General features: G+C 40.9%; 2 protein-coding genes across 2 annotated transcripts; both read left to right on the forward strand.

Moving 5' to 3' along the window:
* Positions 1–2,223: 2,223 nt before the first annotated feature.
* sall2 (spalt-like transcription factor 2) lies at positions 2,224–7,038 on the forward strand (the record flags this gene model as incomplete). The annotated part of the gene is made up of 2 exons (XM_079453597.1): positions 2,224–5,445; positions 5,526–7,038. 2 exons carry the CDS (start codon positions 2,224–2,226, stop codon positions 5,643–5,645), a joined length of 3,342 nt encoding a protein of 1,113 aa, XP_079309723.1. The 3' UTR covers positions 5,646–7,038.
* Positions 7,039–8,386: 1,348 nt separating this feature from the next.
* On the forward strand, positions 8,387–20,873 carry mmp14b (matrix metallopeptidase 14b (membrane-inserted)). Its single transcript, XM_079453408.1, has 10 exons — positions 8,387–8,939; positions 15,417–15,565; positions 15,980–16,102; positions 16,433–16,740; positions 17,377–17,538; positions 17,647–17,813; positions 17,939–18,077; positions 18,198–18,348; positions 18,434–18,549; positions 19,192–20,873. The coding sequence occupies exons 1-10, from the start codon at positions 8,862–8,864 to the stop codon at positions 19,620–19,622; spliced, it is 1,824 nt and encodes a 607-aa protein (XP_079309534.1). The 5' UTR covers positions 8,387–8,861; the 3' UTR covers positions 19,623–20,873.
* The last annotated feature ends 1,178 nt before the right edge of the window (positions 20,874–22,051 follow it).

Here is a 22,051-nt window from a genome sequence, read left to right on the forward strand (position 1 = left end):
AGAGAGACAATACGTGGTTTTGAAAGGGAGATAAGATTGCGGAAGAGGTAGACCGCTTTGAGAAAATGGAGCCACTTGAGTGCTCTAACTGGAATGGCAGGAGACTTCATTGTCTCCACGAGGCTTTGTGGTCGTGCAGTCAGGCGTACACACCAGGTGCCAGGAAGTAAACGCATAAGAGAGTTTTGATCTGTGACTCAAATTCGATAGTCATTCTTAAGTACAGGACACATAGTGTGCATCAGCGACCCTACTGGATGAGTTAGTGTATCGCTTAATAATAATCTAAAACATTACATCGTCTTCTGTAAATCAAGTTTGGCTTGTGAATAGGTCCTATGGTCACTCGTTTTCTAGCAGTGTTTTGCGGTTACACACAGTGCTAAGAATCAATGACCTTTCATGCTTCTTTGGGTTAGGACAGAAGATGTGTTTTAACATGATGTAACGCTTATATTCACTTTCCCGGTCTTGTGGCTCTAGAGTTGTTTGAGCTGATGAAGTGGTTTGGGAATTTTGCGGGAAGGGTCATTGTTGCTGTGGAAACAAAGTTGGCTGTTAGCGGGTGCAAAGGACATTGTAAGCTGCTCAGGGGATGGGATTTCATGACAGAGAGAGTAAAAGAGGGGAAGAGAGCGACACCAATATAAACGACTGGCTGAGGTTTAGGGTAAATAGATGATATGTTCGACATTCTTTAAAGAAGATAATGTAGCGAGTAGTATACAGCAAGACCTTAATATCTAGTTTTAGTGCTTGAGACAGTCGTCTCTGTTTAGGTCTCTCTATAAAATTACCGCATTTCTAAAGTATATAGTATTATTATATTTTTTCTTCATTGAATAAGTTAACTGTCATTAATAGTTATATCTTCAAAGACTTACAACAGACGGACAGTTCATCGTCATAATTGCAAATATTTAATAGAAACGTCAGCCAAATTTCATAATCGTGACAGCCCTATCTGTTGGTTTGGTATTACAAATGATGTTTGTACCTAATCCAGAGACATCAAATCAGTATCAAATTCTCGAACATTATTTTATTATTACTCTTTCAGGGCTGCACCATATTGAAGAAAATGAATGGGAACCATATTAAACTGTTTAAAACATTCATGTTTCAAATTCTTTCCGGGAACAGAAAACATCATTGTATCTTCCGAAAGTGAACAGTTAAGTTGCGGTCCATACATACGCTATATGCACATCTGTGATATTTCGCTCATTTCGATATCTGTATACTAAACTGTATATTAAAACAACCTTATCTTTGTTGGACTTCTACTGGTGGTATAAATGGAAAACGATTTATTGGCCGTTAACACAAGACTTTTTCTGCGTTTTGGCTGTTCACTTACACAACAACAGCGTTTTGGGGGACTAAAAATGCAAACTTTTGCAAACGCAAAGTGCAAGATTTGAAAACGACGAGTGTCATCTTTGTGTAAATTCTGATGCGGATTACGCGTTCAGTCTGTAGAGTATTCCCAAAACATTAACGGCGGCCTCCATGCTGTATGTTTGTGCCTCTGGACATAGTTATTAAAATTTCTCCAGCAAAAAGTGGGTTTACTGCACCCCTACAACCACCAGAGACTATAAACACACATAAACGCCGATAAAGGGTATTAAAAGCGCTTTTAGCTTAAAGCAGGGTATGCGTATTTATCGCATGCACGATGTGTTTCTTTACAGCCCAAGATCTCCATCCACTGGCCTGACATGCATAATGCAGTGTTTTTATTCATTTTCCTGGATACGTGTAAATGCAGATAATTGTGATAGCGTTGTGGTATGTACGTGAAACATTTACGTTTTCAGAGTGTAAACTTACTCTTAGTTATCTGCACAGTAAATGTAATTGCTAAGTGTTTCACATTGATGTCATCAATTGTTATGTAAATAGTGTCTTTCTGATTTCTTAGAGGAGCAGTTGGAAGTGAAGTCCCTCACCTCTACTCTTGCAAACAACTCTTCCTGCTCTTCCTCATCCTCTACAACACAAAGCTGCCAATCTTTCCTGGGCCTAAACCCATCTGTAGAGAGGCTCACAACACCAACCCTACCCACACCCAGCCACTCTATCTTTCACATTTCCTGCCACCTGTCTCACCTTGCACTTATCCCCGACATCACACAATCCTGCTCTTCTAGCCATTCTGCTGATCAGTGTATATCCACCATTCCATCAACAGTGCCCTCCAACCACATTCCCATACTCATGGCTTCTCCAAAGTTAGGCGTTTCAGTTACCACATCCTCTTCATCATCCTCCTCTGCTGTTTCCCTCTGTGTGCCTGCACATCCTAGAAGCCCCAGTCCCATGGCTGCAGGTCCACCAAGCCCAGTTACACCCTCCGCCAGCCCAAACTCAGCCCCTCCAACCCCAGCATGTACACCTGTCAGCATTGCTGTTATCCTCGAGGAGCTGCGTGTGCTCCAGCAGAGACAAATTCATCAGATGCAGATGACTGAAGAGATCTGTAGACAGGTATTGAGACTGGGAGGAGCGTCATGCGAAATGGATTCAACGCCATTCATGCTAGCACCTCTGCCACAACTCTGTTTGAAAGGGTCTGATAGCAACCCCACACACTCTCGGCCAAACCCCTCACCTCCCGCTTCCTCCGTGGCTCCACTTTTGGCATGTTTCTCATCCCTGCTTCCCTCTCAGACCACCTTTAAGTCCTCTAAAAATACCCACCCACTTTTCAATGTCTTGCGCCCCCATAAGACACAGGGCGACAGTGGAGTAATCAATCCAGCAAACTTCACCAGTCATGCAAGCGCTCACTCCTCCACATCCTCATCAATGTCCACCCCTATTGCTTCAAACATCCCACTCGCTCTTTCCCTTGGCCTACCAGCTCAAAATTCATATGAGAAATCATCTAACATATCAGGAGGCAGTGGGCAGGGTAGTCTGACCTTCCCAAACCAGGTCCTGACAGCAGCGGCTGCCCATTCAGTTTCCACACAGGATACAAAACTGTCTGCACTAGAAGGGGCAGGGCCTATGCGGCATGCGTGTCGTTTTTGTCGAAAGCTCTTCAGCAGCGATTCATCCCTCCAGATACACTTGCGCTCACACACTGGGGAACGTCCTTATCAGTGCCCTGTATGTTTCAGTCGTTTTACAACACGAGGAAATCTTAAGGTACACTTCCTGCGGCACCGTGAGCAAAACCCTGAACTCTCCTTTTCTCTGTTCCCGTGCTCCCTATTTGCATCTGTGACAGGGGGGTCAATGGGAGGATCATCACAAACTCAAACTACCAAAATGAATGCTGCTCTTAAACAGCAAGCAGGGGATGATCTTTGTGGTGAAGGTCCTGAGGGTGCTGCAACCTCACAAAACACTACAGCCTCATCTCTGCCTCTTCCTGCAAGCATCGACTTGGCTCTGCTTACCACTGCTCACTCTCTCCTTCAGCTCAACCGTGCGTCTGCCGCTGTAGCCTCTACATCCTCTGCCTCTTTACTCACACCCTCAACATCTTCCTCTCTCGCCTCTACCCTTCTGTCAGCTCCACCCTCATCCACCTTCTCCATCGCGGGGGTGTATAAAGGTGTAAAGCAACAGCACTTTGATGAGAACACCCCTCCAATCCCTACATTGCTCCCCCATTCTGCATATTCACAGCTTGCCAATCTACCCAAACTCTTTTTCCCAGCATCTTCCACCCATCACCAACCAGGCCACGGGTTCCTCAGGCCCACAACCACAACAGGATCCTTCATGTCTACCGCACAGCAACACATCTCATTCCCTTTAACGACTTCTTCCACGTCCACATCCGTCACCACCCCAACTTCAGACACGTCAAAGCTGCAGAGATTGGTGGAGAAGTTAGAAAAAGAACCACGTGGTCAGTCACACTGGGTAACGTCTACTTGTGAGACGTCAACAAGCAACATAACAGGAGCACTAAACTATAGCAGCAGTAGTTTAATGAGTACAGGTACATTTAGTACAAATGTGGTCCCCTCCCTTCCATCATCTACCATGCAGATCCCATCATCACTCTTTAGCAAGCAGTCACCTTATCTGGGTCTTATGAATTCTGCTGGGGCACTTGCCCCTAATCAGTGTAGTGTGTGCCTTCGGGTGTTAAGTTGCCCAAGAGCACTACGTTTGCACCAGGCTACCCATTTGGGAGAGCGTCCCTTCCCCTGCAAGCTCTGTGGTCGCTCCTTCTCAACCAAAGGAAGCCTTCGAGCGCACCTGGCCACCCATCGTGCACGCCCACCAAACAGTCGTGCCCAAAATTCTTGCCCATTATGCCAGAGGAAGTTTACCAATGCCCTCGTTCTGCAACATCACATACGCATGCATTTAGGAGGTCAGCTCCCACCAGAGAATCTGCCTGATACTGCAACACAACGTGATAGTTTGCCCAAGGCCCAGTCTGCTGAGTCCCCTGCTTCAGAAACTAGCCCTACCACTACTGTTGTTCAGTTATCACATACAGTGCCAGATTCCAAATGCTCATTCGGTAGTCATTCTGATCTTCTTGCTGTCAGTACTGCTCCCACATTATGCCCGATAACCTCCAGTCTAACTGGTTCATTTAGCCCAGGTCTTTTTGATCTAAACCTTGACCTCTACACAATCCCAACCACAAATTCCCCGCCAACAAGCATAGGCGATGCCCCAGATCTCTTTGTCAGCGTAGCTCCTACCTTAGAATCTGCTGCCTCCCTTGTCCCTCAAATCTCAACAACATCCGATCCACCTGCCACCGGTAAACCATCTTTTGAACTTTCCAGCAACACTGCCTCCTTGGGAGAAAAGAAAAATTCCAGCTCCACTGCTTCCGTAAAATCCAGTGCACACAGAGACGACTGTGAATTTAGGAGTGAAAATAGACTGCCTATTCCTTGCACTGGATCAAGGTCTAACTTAGAGGATCTCCTTAGTGTACAAACTGAAAATGCCCCAAAAGTACCTCGGCTACACCCGGCATCAACATCACCTTCTCTTCTTCCATTCAGCACTGAGAGTCTGTCCTCTCACACACTGAGCCTAGTGGAGCCTGACCTTGTCCAAACATCCGAATCCCTCACTCAAGACTTCAGTAAGGAAGAAAAGATGGATGACAGTATACATAAAACACCAAAGACTGCTCAAAGGGAAACTCAAGATTTGAGTTGTAATGTGAATGTCGTATCAGACACTTTAGATAACATGAGTGAAGATGCATCTGAGACTGCCCCCAAAGAGCCAGAGGCAAAGATACAGAGGACAATGAAGGAAGGTCACTGTAGTTCAATTGCAAATGATGAAGTTGACGTTAAAGACACAATGGCAACTGAAAAAGAGAGAATTGAACCAGCGGTATGCATGTCATTGGCTCCTAGTCTTCCACCTCCCATGCCAGAGAGAAAAACCTATCACTGCTCTGAATGTGGAAAAGAGTATGCAAGTCGCAGTGGATTGAAGGTAAATATAATGGAGCGACCATTAACATTATGAAAATAAAAGATTTAATGAAATAACAATCGAGTCTTTTTAACTTCTAGGGACATATGAAGCACCACGGAGGAGTTCTGAAGGCACACCGAGCTCCTACGAGAATGAAGGGCCTGGATAGAGTGTCACAAACACATCATTCGACTCATCTGCCATCAGATCACCAGTGAGTTTCTTCAGCCGGTACCATGCTCTTCTGAACAACAGCAACTGTCAAACAGCTCTCTGCAGAACAAAAGGTTGAGACGAATGTAATTGATTCAAGAAACATGAAGCTAAAACAAAATGTCATACATCTACTAATGTACACACCGTAACTCACAGGGTCATTTCATTGCTTTGTTTCAACTGGTAAAAGGATTCAGATCTTGCACCCAGAACTTTTTTATTAAAATACATATTAACATGAGATTTTAATAAATGTGATCCAAAGGTGCTTTATAGACTTTAGTTTTTGGTAGTGTCAATTCTTGGCACATTATGTGTAATTATATCTTGCAGTACATTCCTGAACATGATGTGTTGGTCTTTTTGATAACTAAAATATTTACGAATTCTTACATTTGTAATGATGGTTTTGTTTGTTTCTTTTGAAAGGGAAGATGTGGCTTATTGGTTTGAAATAGCTTAAGGTGAGGAACAGAATGCTCAAATCTCATATACTCGCATGTGTTACACCAGATTTGGCCTTGGTGACGTCAGCGTTTTTCATGAACAAATAAGTGAAGTAGGTTTAATATGTGAATGAGCTACAGAATAAGCGAAGCTATTTCTGTTACATCACCAAAAAACTGTTTTACAAATACATGCTGGGCTAGTAAAATTGTTCTAAAGGTGCAGAAAATGTTTTAACCTTTAGCCAATAGTTCAAGCGCTTACCAATTTCTATAATAAACCTAAATGTATTGGTACGATCAAGAAGATTTAGGCAATGTCAAATTGTAGCGGGAAGCCACAAGCAAAATTGCTTTCCTGGATCAAACCTGCAAGGGTTGGTGTAAACCGATCAGACTGCATGTTGAATATTCAAAACTCCTCAATGTCATTGTAAGAAGTACTTAACTTGAAAAAACTTGATGAAATGTTACTTGTACTTCATCTTCCTCCTTTTTGAAGTTATGAATTATTTAGACAAGGAAGACTTTCATCAAACTGTAAATATGACTTGTCAGCTTTGTCCATTGTGTCCATGTTTGTCCAGTCCAGCTGTACAGTACTACATAATAATCTGCTCTTGACGTCAACTTGACCAAAGAGTCTGTTGAGTTTAACAAGCCTGTATGTGTAAGCTCTTGTAACTTTAATATTGTTAGTGTAACTATTGAAGATGGTAGACATAAACTGAATGAGTTTGAGATGTAGTGTTAAAGATAGCCCTTGTGTTAAAGTTGTTTTTTACGTACGTAGAAATGTTTGTTTATATAGTGATGTTTGTTTTAGTTTTTTTATGGCTGGACAATTTACAGAAAAGAATACCCTACATGTATCCATAGCTATAGTGAACGAGTCTCACTGTCAGTTGTAATTTCATGGTGCACAAAAAAAGTAAATAAAAGTTCAGAATAACTGGAATATGTAATTATTTTGATTTGACTGCTGTTGATATTCTCAATCTAAACCTTCCTTGGTGGTCTGGGGGAAAGGTTTTTTGGGCGTTCCTAATCCGTTCTTTCCCTAACACAATGAAACCCCTCTGCAGCGCTTCTGTTTGTGCCACATCAAGCGCGTTGAGGGAGAAACTGGAGGAAACGTTGACAATCTGTCTGTGGACTGGCCTCTAATCTCTGACACCCTGACAACCATACGGAAGCACAAAAAACACACCGAAAACAAGAGTATAGGCCGTGTGTGAGAGTGGGGGTACGTGTATATTTATGTTATGTAAGAAATTTGACGTTTATATCATATGTTATATGTTTCATTGCCCTACAATAAATCGGAATTGGCAAAGAGTACAGTTACCTCTGAGCAAAGACTGTTTGATAAATGATCTTACACTTTGTTGGGTGCCAATATAATGGGTGCCTCTCCACAGATATAACACAAAAACAATTATTTTTACCAAATTACACTAAAATGGCTTCAAATACAATGTAAAATAATTCAAAGTTTCAAAAACTCCAACATTACGTCCAGTTTGGCACTGTGGTTGATTCCTGCTCTTATCGTCCATGCAATACAGGACTACACCAATGGGTTGCAGTGTTGAACCACAGAGTTTACAGGTCCAGCCTGGAGATAGTTCAGTCCAAAATAAAAATCGTTTCATCATCCTCATGTTATTTCGTCAGGGTTGACTTTGTTTCTCCCGTAGAACACAAAAGTGCGTGGAGCGTTGGTGTGGCAAACCCAGATATTTCTCAAAATCAAACATAATCATGTGACTTTTCATGGCAGCAGCCTACAAAAAAAGTATTACTGTGGTAAATTATAGTATAGTAATGAATATAGGTTCACAAACACAATAGTACCTATCTAGAAGTGACTACAGTTTACTATAGTAAATACTTCATATTTACACGTGGATGTGGTGACTTTCATTGTCTTGCACGTTAATGCATTTTGGCCTTTTATTCAAACAAAGGAAAAACCTTGACAATGTTTCGTATGTAGGCCAATGGGAATTAAACACGTGATCTTTGAGGTGTTAATGAACTATGGTTCTTCTACAACTGAACGACAAGAAAACTGCAATAACGCTTCATTTCAGAGGCATTGACACTCTTTCACTTTGATCAAATAGATTCATTATTTGCAAGTTTTGCTTTAGCAATAATGATTTGACCAATCGAGCCAAATAAATGCAAAACCAAGGGTTCAACTGGCAAAAGCTTAACAATGGTTTGAAAAGGGGAAAACCTTTGGCAGAAGAAGTATTTGTTTCTATCCACCAGGACGAGCCAAGCTCAGCAGAGGGTTGAGCAGTTAACGGGATGGGCTTATGTCGGAGGGGAGGGCTTTGGCTCTTCACGAGCACTTTTTTGGCAACACCTATCGAGCGACCACGTCTACACCCCGGAGAAAGGCTCTGCTGTGCACATGAGACTGACATCTGGACCAGCCAACGCAATGAAAGAGCAATAGGATCAAGATCAACACACGCATATATTTTCACGGATCTTTGTTTGTCTTTGGACACGGTTCTTGATCCCGGTGCATAAAATTACCGGATTGTGGGGCTGTAGGGTGAATGCGATGCACCAATAATCGATAACTGTTATGGTTTACATTTTGATAGCCTTGCGCAATCTCTCTCGCTTTGAGAAGTTTACATCGACCGCCGCTTTCAATCACTAAGTTTGATTTCCTAAAGCGTTATGTTTTGACAGCCAAACTTTATTAAGAGTTATCAAGGTGTTTTTAACAAAGGACTGATCGGCTGAAGAATGATGTGGAAGGGTTTTACAGAGCTGCTGCTCATCTGTCTGTGCGCGCACACGTCGTCGTCAAACGTCAAACCTGAGGTGAGTATCTTTACAAATATGACATTACTCTGATAACATGCACTCGATTAATCGAAAATTAATCGTAATCGCCGATTTTCGCCTTTACCAAATCAAAAAAATAAACGATTATTGTGCCGGATTCCATTTCGCAAGGATCCTCTCGTTTCTTGTAGCTATAAATCCACAGCGCACACCTTTCCTATTGTGCTGTTTCTTTACATTTTCAGTTCAATTCAAAGTTTAAAAGCCACGTTTTTTATTTTCTATGTTGTTTTAAAGGTTAATGAGCAAACGTGTTCAATAATCGGGATCTCATCATTGGCCGAAATAATCGCGATTATGATTTGTGTCGTAACAATGCACATCTGTAGTGCGCTGAAGAACACGCATCAAGAAAATAGATAAAGACCCGAAGTTTACTGAAACTTTATCATTAATACAATACAAAAAAGAACCTTGTTTTTACAGGCCTACTAAATATGTAGGTTTTGGCGTATTTATTATTACCGTAGACAAAATCGTAGTTTTGTGGTAGCCTAACCATAGTTTAACTATTGTAATAATGTTATTTGTTGTGGTAAAACCACTTAAAAATTGTAAGAGATTATTATGCATAAATCACTTAAATCCGTGGATAAAATCATAAAATCATTTGTCAAAGAAAAGAAAACGTTACTGCGGCATGCTTGTCAAGACACGTGACCTTTCATGTCAATGCGAGTTTAATGCGACAGAAATGTAAAGGCTTAAAGGGCGAATCTCACCTAAACCTGTCATGTCTTGATCATGCTTAACACAAACATTAAAATGATAATAATTAGATTTTAGAGACATTATTGACCCATTACTGTAGTGCAAGAAAGTAACACAAAATAAACAACATTCATATTATTGTTATTTCGTTAATACATTGTGTCAGTATTTTTGGGCTTTCAGTGGAAATAGCAAAACGTTACAGAAATGTAAATATCGAAAATATAAATTTAGAATTCATAAAAGAATGTTGCAATACAATTGTATTGTACAATTGCTCTTAAAGGTCATAAAATACGAATAGATTTGAATGCAAAATAAATGTTATTTTCTTTTAATTATGTGGTGAAATGGGACATTTTGCGGTGCACGTTCGAGATTAATCTATAAACCTTTTTTTATTATTGACTTGAACAGCACTATCATTTACATTTCATTTGTAGTCCCATTCACTCTGAAAGGAACCATGACAATTTAGAAAGAATCATGTGTTGGTTATGTTTGTAACGCAGCGAGCTCATTAAAACGATTGACTGCAGGCAATGAAGTCTTTCGAGCATTATTCAGTGACAGATATTTTGCATCAGGGTTTCATGTTAAGAATCTGTAAACTGCTGAGTGATCCAAACATTAAAAGAGTTGGTGGGTAGTCGAGGATTCTGCATCAATGTGAGAAAAAGAGACCACAGGGATTGAAAGATGCTGAGGGAGCACACGAGCGATGACCACAGGAAAACAGGACGAACAGAAAAGTCATGACTGTAATGTTGTGGTCAGGCAATGGGCTGGATCTGCTGAGGATGAGATTGGGGAGATGTTTTTTTCTACTCTTGTAGGCTGAAGGATTTAATAGTCAACATCTGTCCTTAGTTATGGAGTGTTGAGACGAGGCGGAAAACAACCTTGTGTGCACTTTCTGGTCAACTCCAGCCCAAAGGAAGTCATCACAATCCTCCAGGAAGTCCTCCTGATTCCTTAAGGATATCCTTATGTTACAGACGCCTTGCACACCTGCGATACGATGGGTATTAGTGTTTATATCCACCTTCCTTTGTCATGAATGTCGCAGGAAAAGTAAACTGTGGCTATACGAACCATGACGTGTGGGTTATTTTTGGTACACTTCAGGTTTGCGACTGCAACAGTCATCTGATGAATGATACTAGCAGAACGTCCACAGAGATGCGAGTTTAAGGATATGTTACGCATCAGTGTATTTTATTGCAATGTGCATTTGACCACAGATGCCAAGGCACATCCTTTACTGAACAGAAGTAGAGGAAATGGGCAGGGGATTTTCCATATGGCCTTGACCACACTCTTCCGTTGAACAGATGTGAGGTAATGCCAGTAGTTAGTGATGGTAAAGCGTTGGGAAAGGAACTGTTGATGGGGGTGGTATGTTTTAGAAAAGAGATGAGAAACCATCTCTGACTGATCTCTTCCGCCGGGGAAATATGGTGAGTTGTGAATAATGGACGTCTTCGTAAAGAATAGAAGTCATTGTAGGCTGTGATGGTGATGTCATTGAAGAAAGACTGAACGAAAGATGTAACCAGACTGTAAATTGTCCACTTCCTGTGTCGCTTTACGACCAAACAACCCACAGATCTTTGAGAATGTCTTTATAGTCTTCTTGCTCTTCTTTTTCTATAAATCGCACTTTTTCTATAAATCAAAGTTTTTATTTTAACCTACAGGCCAGGCGTACAAAGTTTATAAACAACTTCTGGTGGAAAATGATCAGCGTATCTTCAGTTACCCTCCACATTAAGTCCAACCACTAGAATTCATGGAAAAATATTATGACATCAATATCAGCTGGAAGCTGCTTTCCACCTCATAGAAACACGGTAGTTGATGTCTAGAGATCCCACAGAAGTATTAATGCTTCATTTGTGTGATTGAGTGATTATTACACAGACTTTAGCCTCGACCAAACACACATGCTTATCATGTTTCATGTAATCCTGTAGACCTACTGGATTATATATATGTGTTGAATAGGGTTACTGGAATTCAGCAGGACGAGAATACATTATAAAAATCATATCATATAATCTCATCTGAGGATAAAGATCTGATGTTGATACATCCATCCAGCTGTTACGGTTCAATGGGTTAACTTGAGCAGCTGGAACTCCCAGGAATTGGATATACCACACGTTCACCCAGATTCTGTGTTATTCCATTGGTCCAGTGTAAATGGAAGTTGTGAGTCATTTCGCCTGAAAATTGCACGGCTTTTAGTGTCAGTGTCTCTGATATTGGCACGTGTACGCAGACATGGGCATACATTGGTGCTTATTGCTTCTTTATCTAGATTGAAATGGATTTTTGTACAGTAAATGTAGGCGCAGATCTAATTTGATTTCTAGCTATGTCCAAATTGGTTTTTGGATTACTAACTAATCATAACATTCCAACATATAGCTTTGCAATTGTAAGAGTTTACCCATTTTTAAAGTGCGCCATGCATTTGAGCTTTGAAAATGGGTAAACGCTTACATTGCCATTAAACTGATGCACCAAACATTTGACCGAGGTTGTTTGGCCGAGGGTAGTACAGGAAGCACCTTCAATGATGGCATATGGTTGATTGCGTCATTGAAAAACTTCCCTGTTCTCTATTTTTCCCCCTTTATTTGGTCAAGCACCCAGGAGGGATGCACCGAATGCTCAGCAACCAAAACCATTAAGCCAACAAAGCACCCCCAGTGGCTTGGCAGAAAAACTTTTACCGAACAATTATTTTTGAACCCAAAATATTTGCATCAAATTCTGTACCAAGCAATGACAGATGGCCCTCTTGTGAATCTGGCACAAACACTCTGAAGTGTAGCCGGTCATTCACATGAATTCAATGTGTCCTAATAGTGTTTAGGCCTGTGGGGAAAATCATTTAACTTTCCTGTAAACCTTTAAGAGTGCTGTTTTCGTGGGAAAGACTCGAGCAGGGGTCGGCAACAGGGTCCCGCCAGCAATAATATCTGGCATTATTTTGCCCGCAGCTGGTTCTGAAATAGATCTGTCACAATCACGTCTTTAGTGAATTTGCCTTCAAAATAAAAGTATGAGAACGTTTTTGCAGCAATGTTTTATTATTAGCTTTTAATTTGAAAAGTTCTGAAAGATATTCAAAGGAGTCTATCGATTGCTTGACAGACTTCTTCAGACGATAACTGTCTTGAAATATGGAGTATGAAAACAGTGAAGCATTGAATCGTTTGCTTATAATGCGTGCACATTAACAAAGCAAATTCAGCTTTTTTTGAAGGTGCCATGCTTCGTCTCGTGGTGCCGTCTAATATTATATTCTTTGCAAACATTGCAGATAAGTCACAGCGGCTTTGCATTCACAAAACTAGATAGGATGAATGCACAGTCGTCTTTGTATGCCCTATTTTCGCAGTCAACTTTTCTCTTTAGACTCTTTGATCGTGCCATTTTCTCTCACCATCTAACTAGCGTTAATGTTAACATCACTCTGCACGATGCCAAACTTACTTTCCGATCTGGACTAGAGGGTCTATGACTAGGACAAGTACTGGCAAATAGTAGTGCCAAAATATGTTTAGATACAGACCCAGGCACAACAGCGTTGCAGAACAACAGGACATCACACATGGTCTCCAGTTCGTTCATCACTTCTTCATTATGTTCATCTATCACATTCCAAGAAATTTATGTCACACAGGCAGCCTTCTTTTCCTCATATGGATATAACAGTGAACCTTTGTTTGTGCTGTAGAAGACTTAAGTGTGAGTCACAGACGCCCGAGAGGAACAACTGCAGTGAGGAACATCTCGTGATAGAATTGATTAAATAAAGAAATACAAATTCTGTATATGGTAAAGACAAGTGCGTAAAGACGAAGTAAGTGAGACGAAACAGGAAGTTCTTGAAATGTTATTCTAGGATGACATCAACTTGGAATACATGACGTGAAGCATCTGACTTGATTTCTGCAGCCAGAAATGCACACAAAAACACATGCACAGAATACCAAAATCAGATTCTTTGCTCATATGTGACCCAGATCTGTTTACTGCATGACACTGTGAACAGGACAAACCTTTTTTTAAATCTGATCTGAATCCCTTCCATATGTGGTCCTAAATCAGATACAGGTCTGAATGCTCATATCGGAAATCATGCGACTTTTGGGCCATTGAAGATCGACACAATTCTGCGCTGATTTAAAGCTTCAGGCGCAATTCTGTTGACGGAAGTGCAATTTACAGCTTGGTTGCCAAACCATGTGATCCACATGTTTTTCAGCAGCTCATGAAGGCCGTCCGACGGCCCCACGGGTGTGTCCACATTGTTGCCCTTCATTCCTGCAGTTGCTTGTGATGTATGGAAGAAAGGATTATGGGATAAGGACTCTGTCTCTGAGGTTTGAATGGTATTAAACAGAAATTCCCTGGGAAATGACTGACTGACAGTGTAGTTTAACTGGAGACATGCACAGTCTCTTGGAAGGAGGCTCAGACAGATAACATATCACTTTTCATTACTTTATCATCATTATGTAGCTATCATCATTCCTAGCTGATTTTAAAATAAAGGTTTTAAAATAAAGGTTTTAAAATAAAGGCCTTGTGTTATTATATGCTTTGAGGCTTGTTGTTTGATGAATCGAGGAATCAACACTGTCCAGTCCCTTGGGTTTCTGTGTTTTAGTAATTTAGCAATTAGCGATTCAAATCCACCCTCACTAAAGGTGTTTATTCAAATGCCCCAAAAAATGATATCTATAAAAAATCAGCTTAAAAAGAAATCTATTTTCACGTGTTTACTTGCATAGTAATAAACCGGCTATGCAGAAAACAGCGTTTACACGGAACTTTGAGACTAGCTGGGTTTCTTGGAGTGGAGTGACATCATCGTTGATACTCTGTCTAGATGTAAAAAATGCAGCAGGAAGGCGATCAGAAGCTATATTTTTATATCTCTTCTCATGTCCGCAGTACCGGCATATGCAAAAATAGCACTTCCTTTTGACGTTTCTTAATCAGTATGAAAGTAGATGTATTGTAACATTCACCTTGCAAGTTGCTATAGGTAGTGTTTAAGATAGTATTTAAAGCTTTGCTTAATTGGCTAAACAATTGCATTTTAAATAAATAAAAAAGTATGCAACAGAAATAAAATGAAATCCCTGAAATGAAGTCCTAAAATCTTTAAATGGTCAAGATGGATGTGACTTAAAGGTATTTGAATGACTATTTACCTCTTAAGACGGTGAACTTTAGTAATTTAAATACACTGTTGACTATGTTATTAGTAATAAATTACTTTATCCGCTTGTTAAGTCATGACATAAGGAATACTGTTCCCGGGTCCAAGCCTCCAATCATTTCAAGTGAGTTGACTATTTAAACATCTGTTTATGAGCACTTTTTATTTATGTCAAACATTTAAGTGAAACACGGCGTACAGTACAGTCTCACAGAATCTCGGAAATCAATATTTTAATCAATATTAAAAATGAACAGCTGACACCTGGGATTTTGTATGGAAATAAAGTTTTATGGTGACATCATGGTTCTTGTTGTGTTATACACAAACCTTCAATGTATATCAACATTTGTTTTTGTTTGGCTATGACATCTGATAGAGCGGAAACGATCTTCCATATGTGTTGGATTGATGTAAATGACGTAACAACACTGTTCGTGGCAGCAAAATAACTTTTGTAATTATTAATGCAAACGTTCTCCATCCTCATATTCTAGGCATGGCTACAGCAGTATGGTTACCTGCCACCTGGTGACCTGCGCACACACACCGCCCGCTCCCCTCAATCCGTCTCATCTGCCATTGCTGCCATGCAGAGATTTTATGGCCTTCAAATCACTGGCAGTATGGATACTAACACTCTAGAGTAAGTAACTGGTTTACGAGACAATTACTTGTCGTAGACTACAATCTATTTCTGTGTAGGTTAATGAGAACAGTTCTGTCTGTGGTTGCATGTCAGATGTTGAATTTTCCAGGTAAAAAATGCTGCTAGGTGATATTTTCCCCAAATGCTCTGTGCATATTTTGGGCACCTGTGGCCAGATCAGCAGATTAAAGCGCTTATAAATATCTTTTTGTGGCCCATCACTGGTTGTTAGTCATGGAGGGAGTGAATGGAAAAAAGAGCATTGTGTCAGCAGTTGTTCAACGGTGTGCAATGGTGCATGGAAGATGTAGACTTTATGAGGACAGAAATTAACGGCCGCTTGGTCCAAAGTCACTGAAATGAAATCTGTTGTGCGGTGGATGATCTAATGTGTTGGCCGGTGATTGTCAGGGCGATGAAGAGGCCCCGCTGTGGCGTTCCAGACAAGTTCGGAGCAGAACTAAAGAGCAACCTGAGAAAGAAGCGCTACGCCATCCAAGGACTGAAGTGGGATAAGAATGAGCTCACATTCTGGTAAGAGACGACTTTCGCTCAATTCTGCTGGATCAATAATGGAGCAGAGATCTTTCGACTGTATTTAGGTCGGTTTAGACCCAAACCAAACAATTAACAATTAATTGGGGTTTGCTGTCATAAACAGTTAGATATGGTGGTGGGTTCGCTTTGGTAAATACACGGCACACTTATGGAAAAGTCATCTTTGGCCTACTATAAGACTCTGGGCCAAAATTCCTGTGTGAATCGTCTGTAATGTAAATCACTCTCTCCTTCTTATATTCCTTATTTTCCTGTGGCCTACTTTTTCTGCTTGCCTCTCCAATTCACCCTTTCTTATCTTCTTAGCATACAGAATTACACGCCCAAGGTTGGGGAATACGAGACGTTCGAGGCCATCAGAAAAGCCTTTAAAGTGTGGGAGAGCGTTACGCCGCTACGATTCCGAGAGATCTCATACAGCGACATCAGAGACAAAGTCGAAAGCTTTGCCGATATCATGCTCTTCTTTGCTGATGGTTTTCATGGTGATGCTAGCCCGTTCGACGGCGAAGGAGGATTCTTGGCTCACGCCTACTTTCCAGGCAATGGAATTGGAGGGGACACACACTTCGATGCAGCAGAGCCATGGACAGTTGGAAACAGTGACTTGTTGGGTAAGGACTGCAGAAAAATTTAAGCGAATCCTTCAGACCCACCAGAGTTTTCAGCATTTGACAAACATGTTGATGTGTTTGGTGGTTTTTGTTCAGACATGCATGAAACAGTGCAGATAAGATTTGAACGGCCCTTTTTGAATATTTTTTGGACAAAGCAACAGACATGTCCATGCAGGAGGGTTGAGCCCGGGGCCTTGAAACAGCTTTACCTTTTCAGGAGCTTAATACAAAAGCTTTGCTTGCTGTGAACTGAATGCTCGTATTTAACTTTGTTTAGCAGAAAAGCTCCAAAGGCCATTATGATAGCTGTCGTCAGTCATCCTTTGTTATTTTTCTTTCTGGCTGACCCAAAATTTTGTCAATAATCAGGTCAACATGGAGTCTGCGGCCACAGAACTTGAGACAAGATTCAACACAGAGTTCAATGCAACACGCATAACTTACTTGCTCGTTCAATATTCAAGAAGTGAGAACAAGAGTACATTTGACCAGAATAATCTGCAGATTTTCTCCTTAAATCAGTGCAAGACATGCCTTCATCTGTGCCGCATACCTCTGTGTGCAATTTACAAATACAACAGCTTTCATAGGTTGGTTAAATCTGTTCTAATATATCCTTCATTTTTCACTCAGGTAATGACGTGTTCCTGGTGGCTGTCCATGAACTGGGTCATGCTCTGGGCATGGAGCATTCCAATGACCCCTCCGCCATCATGGCCCCCTTTTACCAGTGGATGGACACCGAGAACTTTGAACTTCCTGAAGATGACCGCAAAGGCATCCATCAGCTTTATGGTAAATAACAGTCTTTGTTATCCGATTACCCATACTGAAAACCATCCTCCACTTGACACATTTGTCGGTTATAGATGTTAAACATCTTATTGTCTTTGTGCTCTGCAGGACCAAACACTGGAGGCCATCCACGACCACCCATGACCCCACGCACTCCCCACCACGATCCATACCCTACACCAGATAGCCCAGAAAAGCCTACCTTTGGTCCTGATATCTGTGAGGGCAATTTTGACTCCATTGCCATCTTTAGAGGAGAAATGTTTGTGTTTAAGGTAAATTTGAATGTTTGTGTACATCAAGAAAGGAACACACGTGCTGATAAAATGCTTGATGTACTGTTAGTTGCATTAATATAAGTGTGAGTATATTCATCATTATTCCTGCCCCCGCATTCTAGGATAAGTGGTTCTGGCGTGTCCGACATCAGCGTGTGTTGGAAAATTACCCCATGCCAATTGGACATTTCTTTAGAGGTCTGCCTACAACTATCAATACTGCTTATGAAAGAGAAGATGGGAAATTTGTCTTCTTCAAAGGTATTAGAACACTTCTTTCCATTAATTTAATTGGGAAAGAGGGGTGGAACCCTTTTCCTTTAAAAACTTGTAAGGTGGTCTACATGTTGCTCCAAGCTTTTTGTCTTTCTGGGTTTTCAGCGGACAGGCATTGGGTGTTTACCGAGTCAAACTTGGAGTCAGGTTACCCGAAGACCCTGAGGGAGATGGGCAATGGTCTTCCAAGTGACAGACTTGATGCAGCTCTCCTGTATACCCCTACTGGCAACACCTACTTCTTCAGAGGGAACAAGTCAGTAGCTTTAACACCTCGTGACATGAATCGCTGAGTACAAAGGGAACTTCTACCTTTGAAACCATTTCTTATCTTCAACCAGATATTATCGTTACAATGAAGACACACGGTCGGTGGATCCAGACTACCCCAAACCTATCAGTACATGGAAAGGAGTTCCTGACAACATAAAGGCTGCCTTCATGAGTTCAGATCAAAGTAAGCCTTTTGATTCTTTGTTATCAATATAATCAGTTTTTATTTTCATTAATAAAAAAGAAGGCAAAAGAAGCCACTTCTTATTCTGACATTGTTTCTAAAATAATTAACAAGTAACGTAATATGTACAAGGGGTTTGGAAAGTCAACATTGAAAATATGGTGTTTGAACATATCAAAATGAAACCTGGACTAGCACATTTGTGACATCGACCATGCTAACTCCTGAGGTTATTGACTTGCATGAGATGCTCTTTGGAACACAAGAATTGTTGGGATTAAGGACTATAAAGTACTGTGCAAACATCAGTGAAAGTTAGAGTGCATGATGTCATAATAGCCAAAGAGGACTTACTTCATACCAAAACTGCTCATATTCGTGTATTATACAGAGCTGTGGCAGAAGTTGTCTTTAAGACAACAGTACTGTCAAGATTGACAGTTCCAAGGCAAGAAATTCAAGGATATTTTTCATACATTATATAGCTAATAGAGCAAACTGAAATTACAGTGAAGTTAGCCGTATCCAGCTTTGCCCAATACAAGATATGAAACCCCTGTTGTTAACAGTTGTTTTACTAAAACAAAGTGTCAATGAGTACTGCAATTGTACAGTCCTGACTTTCCCCTCTTAAATTCACAGGTTATACCTACTTCTACAAGGCCAACAAGTACTGGAAGTTCAATAATCAGTTATTAAGAGTTGAGCCTGGATATCCCAAGTCTGCCCTGAAGGATTGGTTGGGCTGTCCTAATGAGGAGCCTAGAACAGGAGGAGGAGGAGGAGGAGGAGGAGGAAGTGACCGCGACCGTGAGCGAGAACGCGAGCGAGAACGTGAGCGTGGACGCGAGGAGGACAGAACTGATGAAGAGGGCAAAAAAGAAGAGACAGACGTGCTCATAATTGAGGTGGAGGACGCACCTAGCAGCGTTGGAGGCGCGGCGGCCGTGGTGGTACCACTCATGTTGTTGGTGTGCGTGATCTTTACACTTGGAGCGCTTCTGTTCTTCCGCAGATACGGCACGCCCAGACGCTTGCTTTACTGCCAACGCTCCCTACTGGACAAGGTTTGAGGAGAAGACGGAATCAGAGGGTAGAGGAAAAGATCGAGATTGTGGAAAAGGGGACATGTTGGCAAAGCAGAGTAAAAACGGGAAACAACCAAAGTCTTAAAGGGAGCCTTTTTGTTTACTTTAGAAATGATGCCACTCAGACGAATCTCTGCGATTTTTTTATCTTGTAATTTAGTGGTCTTAAAGTTTTCCTTTCACACCTGTGCCGAACTCTTCCCGCACGCTGTAGAAAGACATGGGGTATGTCACGTTCATCTGTCCCCTCTTCTCTAATCTTCTTTCTCTTCTGGTGTAGCCAGTGACGCCAGCTCATCGCTGTTTGTTTAGCCATTTTTAAATGTCATTTTTTAAAGTTGTGATCGTTGATCGTGTTTGTCTGACTCATTGTGAATTTTTTTACCCTCTCTTGAAAGCAGTGTTTGTACGGATGCTTGGTTTTCATCTAGATTCATTCTACGTGTTTGTCACAAATCCCAGTCTCAATAACACAATAAGTACCAAATCAATCACGGGACAGTGCTGCCATGCTGTTTTTTAATGTGGTTCCAGGGTACAGGGTTTCCACAGGCATGGAAAACCTGGAAATATCAGGGAGTTTTACAGTTGTTATTTCCAGGATTGCAATGAATCATATAATGAATACTACTTTCGAAAAGCCTCGTAGGTGTTTTTTGAGTATTTCATTAGCCAGAGGATGTAGTTTTTTCATCCACTTAGCAGAGAAATGGAAATGCATTGATCAAAAGCTTATAATTATACATATAAATACATGAATATGGTAATAATTTTGTAACATGCAGTGTATATCAAAATACCATGATGTACCATCTGAGACCACGATATTCACTGTACCATGATAATGCCTTTTTTCCTTTTTTGCAATGACCTCCAAACGTACAAATTTTGGCTTCTAAAAGGTCATTCTGCACACTTCAACCACACAGGGCTGCGATCCCTGTGCCACTTTCAATGCAACCCTATAACTCAGGTTTAGGAACCAAAGTTTCGCTCCATTTCAAAGATAACTGATCCCACTAACGGCCTTTAGAAGCCTGCAAACGCTGAGCTGTCTGTCTGTGTCCTCGTGTATGGCTTTACATTGTACTGTATTTGAAATAATTTCTATTATTGATAATGATGATGTCATTGTCATTATGACTATTACTATTGTTATTGTTCTCCATGTCAAGAATGTGTTTTTTTATTGATCAATTCTCATTAAAAACGTCCTGCTGGACAGGCAATATTGTATGTCTTATGAAGTGGCCTTAATCTGGGGAAAGTGAATGGGGGGGGTTGTATTTTTTAAGTGAAATAAATCTAAAGAATGACGTGTTCACTGCTTGTGTTTACAATTATTTTAAACTTGTGGTGCATTTTGTTAAATTGGAATATAACGTGAAAACAACAACAACAACAATAATAATAATTGAGTGATGATGATCATTATCTAGAAATAAATTGTGCTTGTTTTAAAACCCTTATAATGTTTAAATCAGAAATAAAGTATTTTGTACGTTTTCTTTGCTGTCAGATTTTCATTTTTTGGCTTTTTTGGTCTTACACTCAACCTCCTTTACAGAACGAATGTGAAAGGAAAAGCAGGTTTCTCTATCCTAATCTCCATCTGCTCCTCTTAACCTGTATCTGAGGCCAAGTCTCTGTGATATTTTCCAAACTGTTCTTCACATCCCAGAGTCCCCTGTAAGAATCAGAAATCAAATGAGGGTCTCCTTCAATGTGACAAATCATGATAGCACAACAAATCTAATCTCCCGTAAGACCACCTCGATCACTCGCTAACGTCTTTTGCATAGAAATGTGTTTATTTCTCTCATTTGCGTCGATACGTCTTTCTCTTCCCTCCTGCTGGCATTCGGAAACTCTTGGCCATATAAGTGGGACGGAAAATACAGGCCAGTTCCAAGGATTAAGTGAAACCAGGAATTATTATAATTCTGCAAACCCTTTGGCACCGTTCGTAGGGAAACATATCTCCGTTATTAAGTATGTGTGTGCATCCTTGAGAATAATTACACTTTCAGATACTGATCGAAGAGAAATCATACTTTTAAGTAAAATACGACAGACTTCATTCTATATGAAACCACTTCAGTAAATAAAGATGTGACTGTTCTGTTTGTGAAATGGATCATGTTTTGGCACTCTGGGTCTAGTCACGAGGCTTTGGGGATGAGGGAGGGGGAGGATGGACATTCGGAGGCCATGATCAAGGAGAATTCCATTAAAAACATCTGGAATCCAAACTGCCAGAAGACTGCAGGAGACAGAGGGAGGCAAACGCAACTTATCTGCACATCCACATGATATCCACATGATCTCTCTCAGATCATCACACCTGTGTCCAAACATAAAAGCGCTGAAGAATGAGCTATTTGCGTCTAGTGCGTCTTGCGTGTCGTTCAATC

Source organism: Barbatula barbatula (assembly GCF_947034865.1).
Source record: "Barbatula barbatula genome assembly, chromosome: 3".
Lineage (NCBI taxonomy): Eukaryota > Metazoa > Chordata > Actinopteri > Cypriniformes > Nemacheilidae > Barbatula > Barbatula barbatula.

What these genes read in the sequence shown, in the direction of transcription:
- mmp14b (XM_079453408.1), top strand. Translation starts at nt 8,862, where the DNA reads ATGATGTGGAAGGGTTTTACAGAGCTGCTGCTCATCTGTCTGTGCGCG. An exon ending in CGTCAAACGTCAAACCTGAG is followed by an intron (nt 8,940 to 15,416) that starts GTGAGTATCTTT and finishes CTCATATTCTAG; the next exon opens with GCATGGCTACAGCAGTATGG. An exon ending in GAAATTTGTCTTCTTCAAAG is followed by an intron (nt 18,078 to 18,197) that starts GTATTAGAACAC and finishes CTGGGTTTTCAG; the next exon opens with CGGACAGGCATTGGGTGTTT.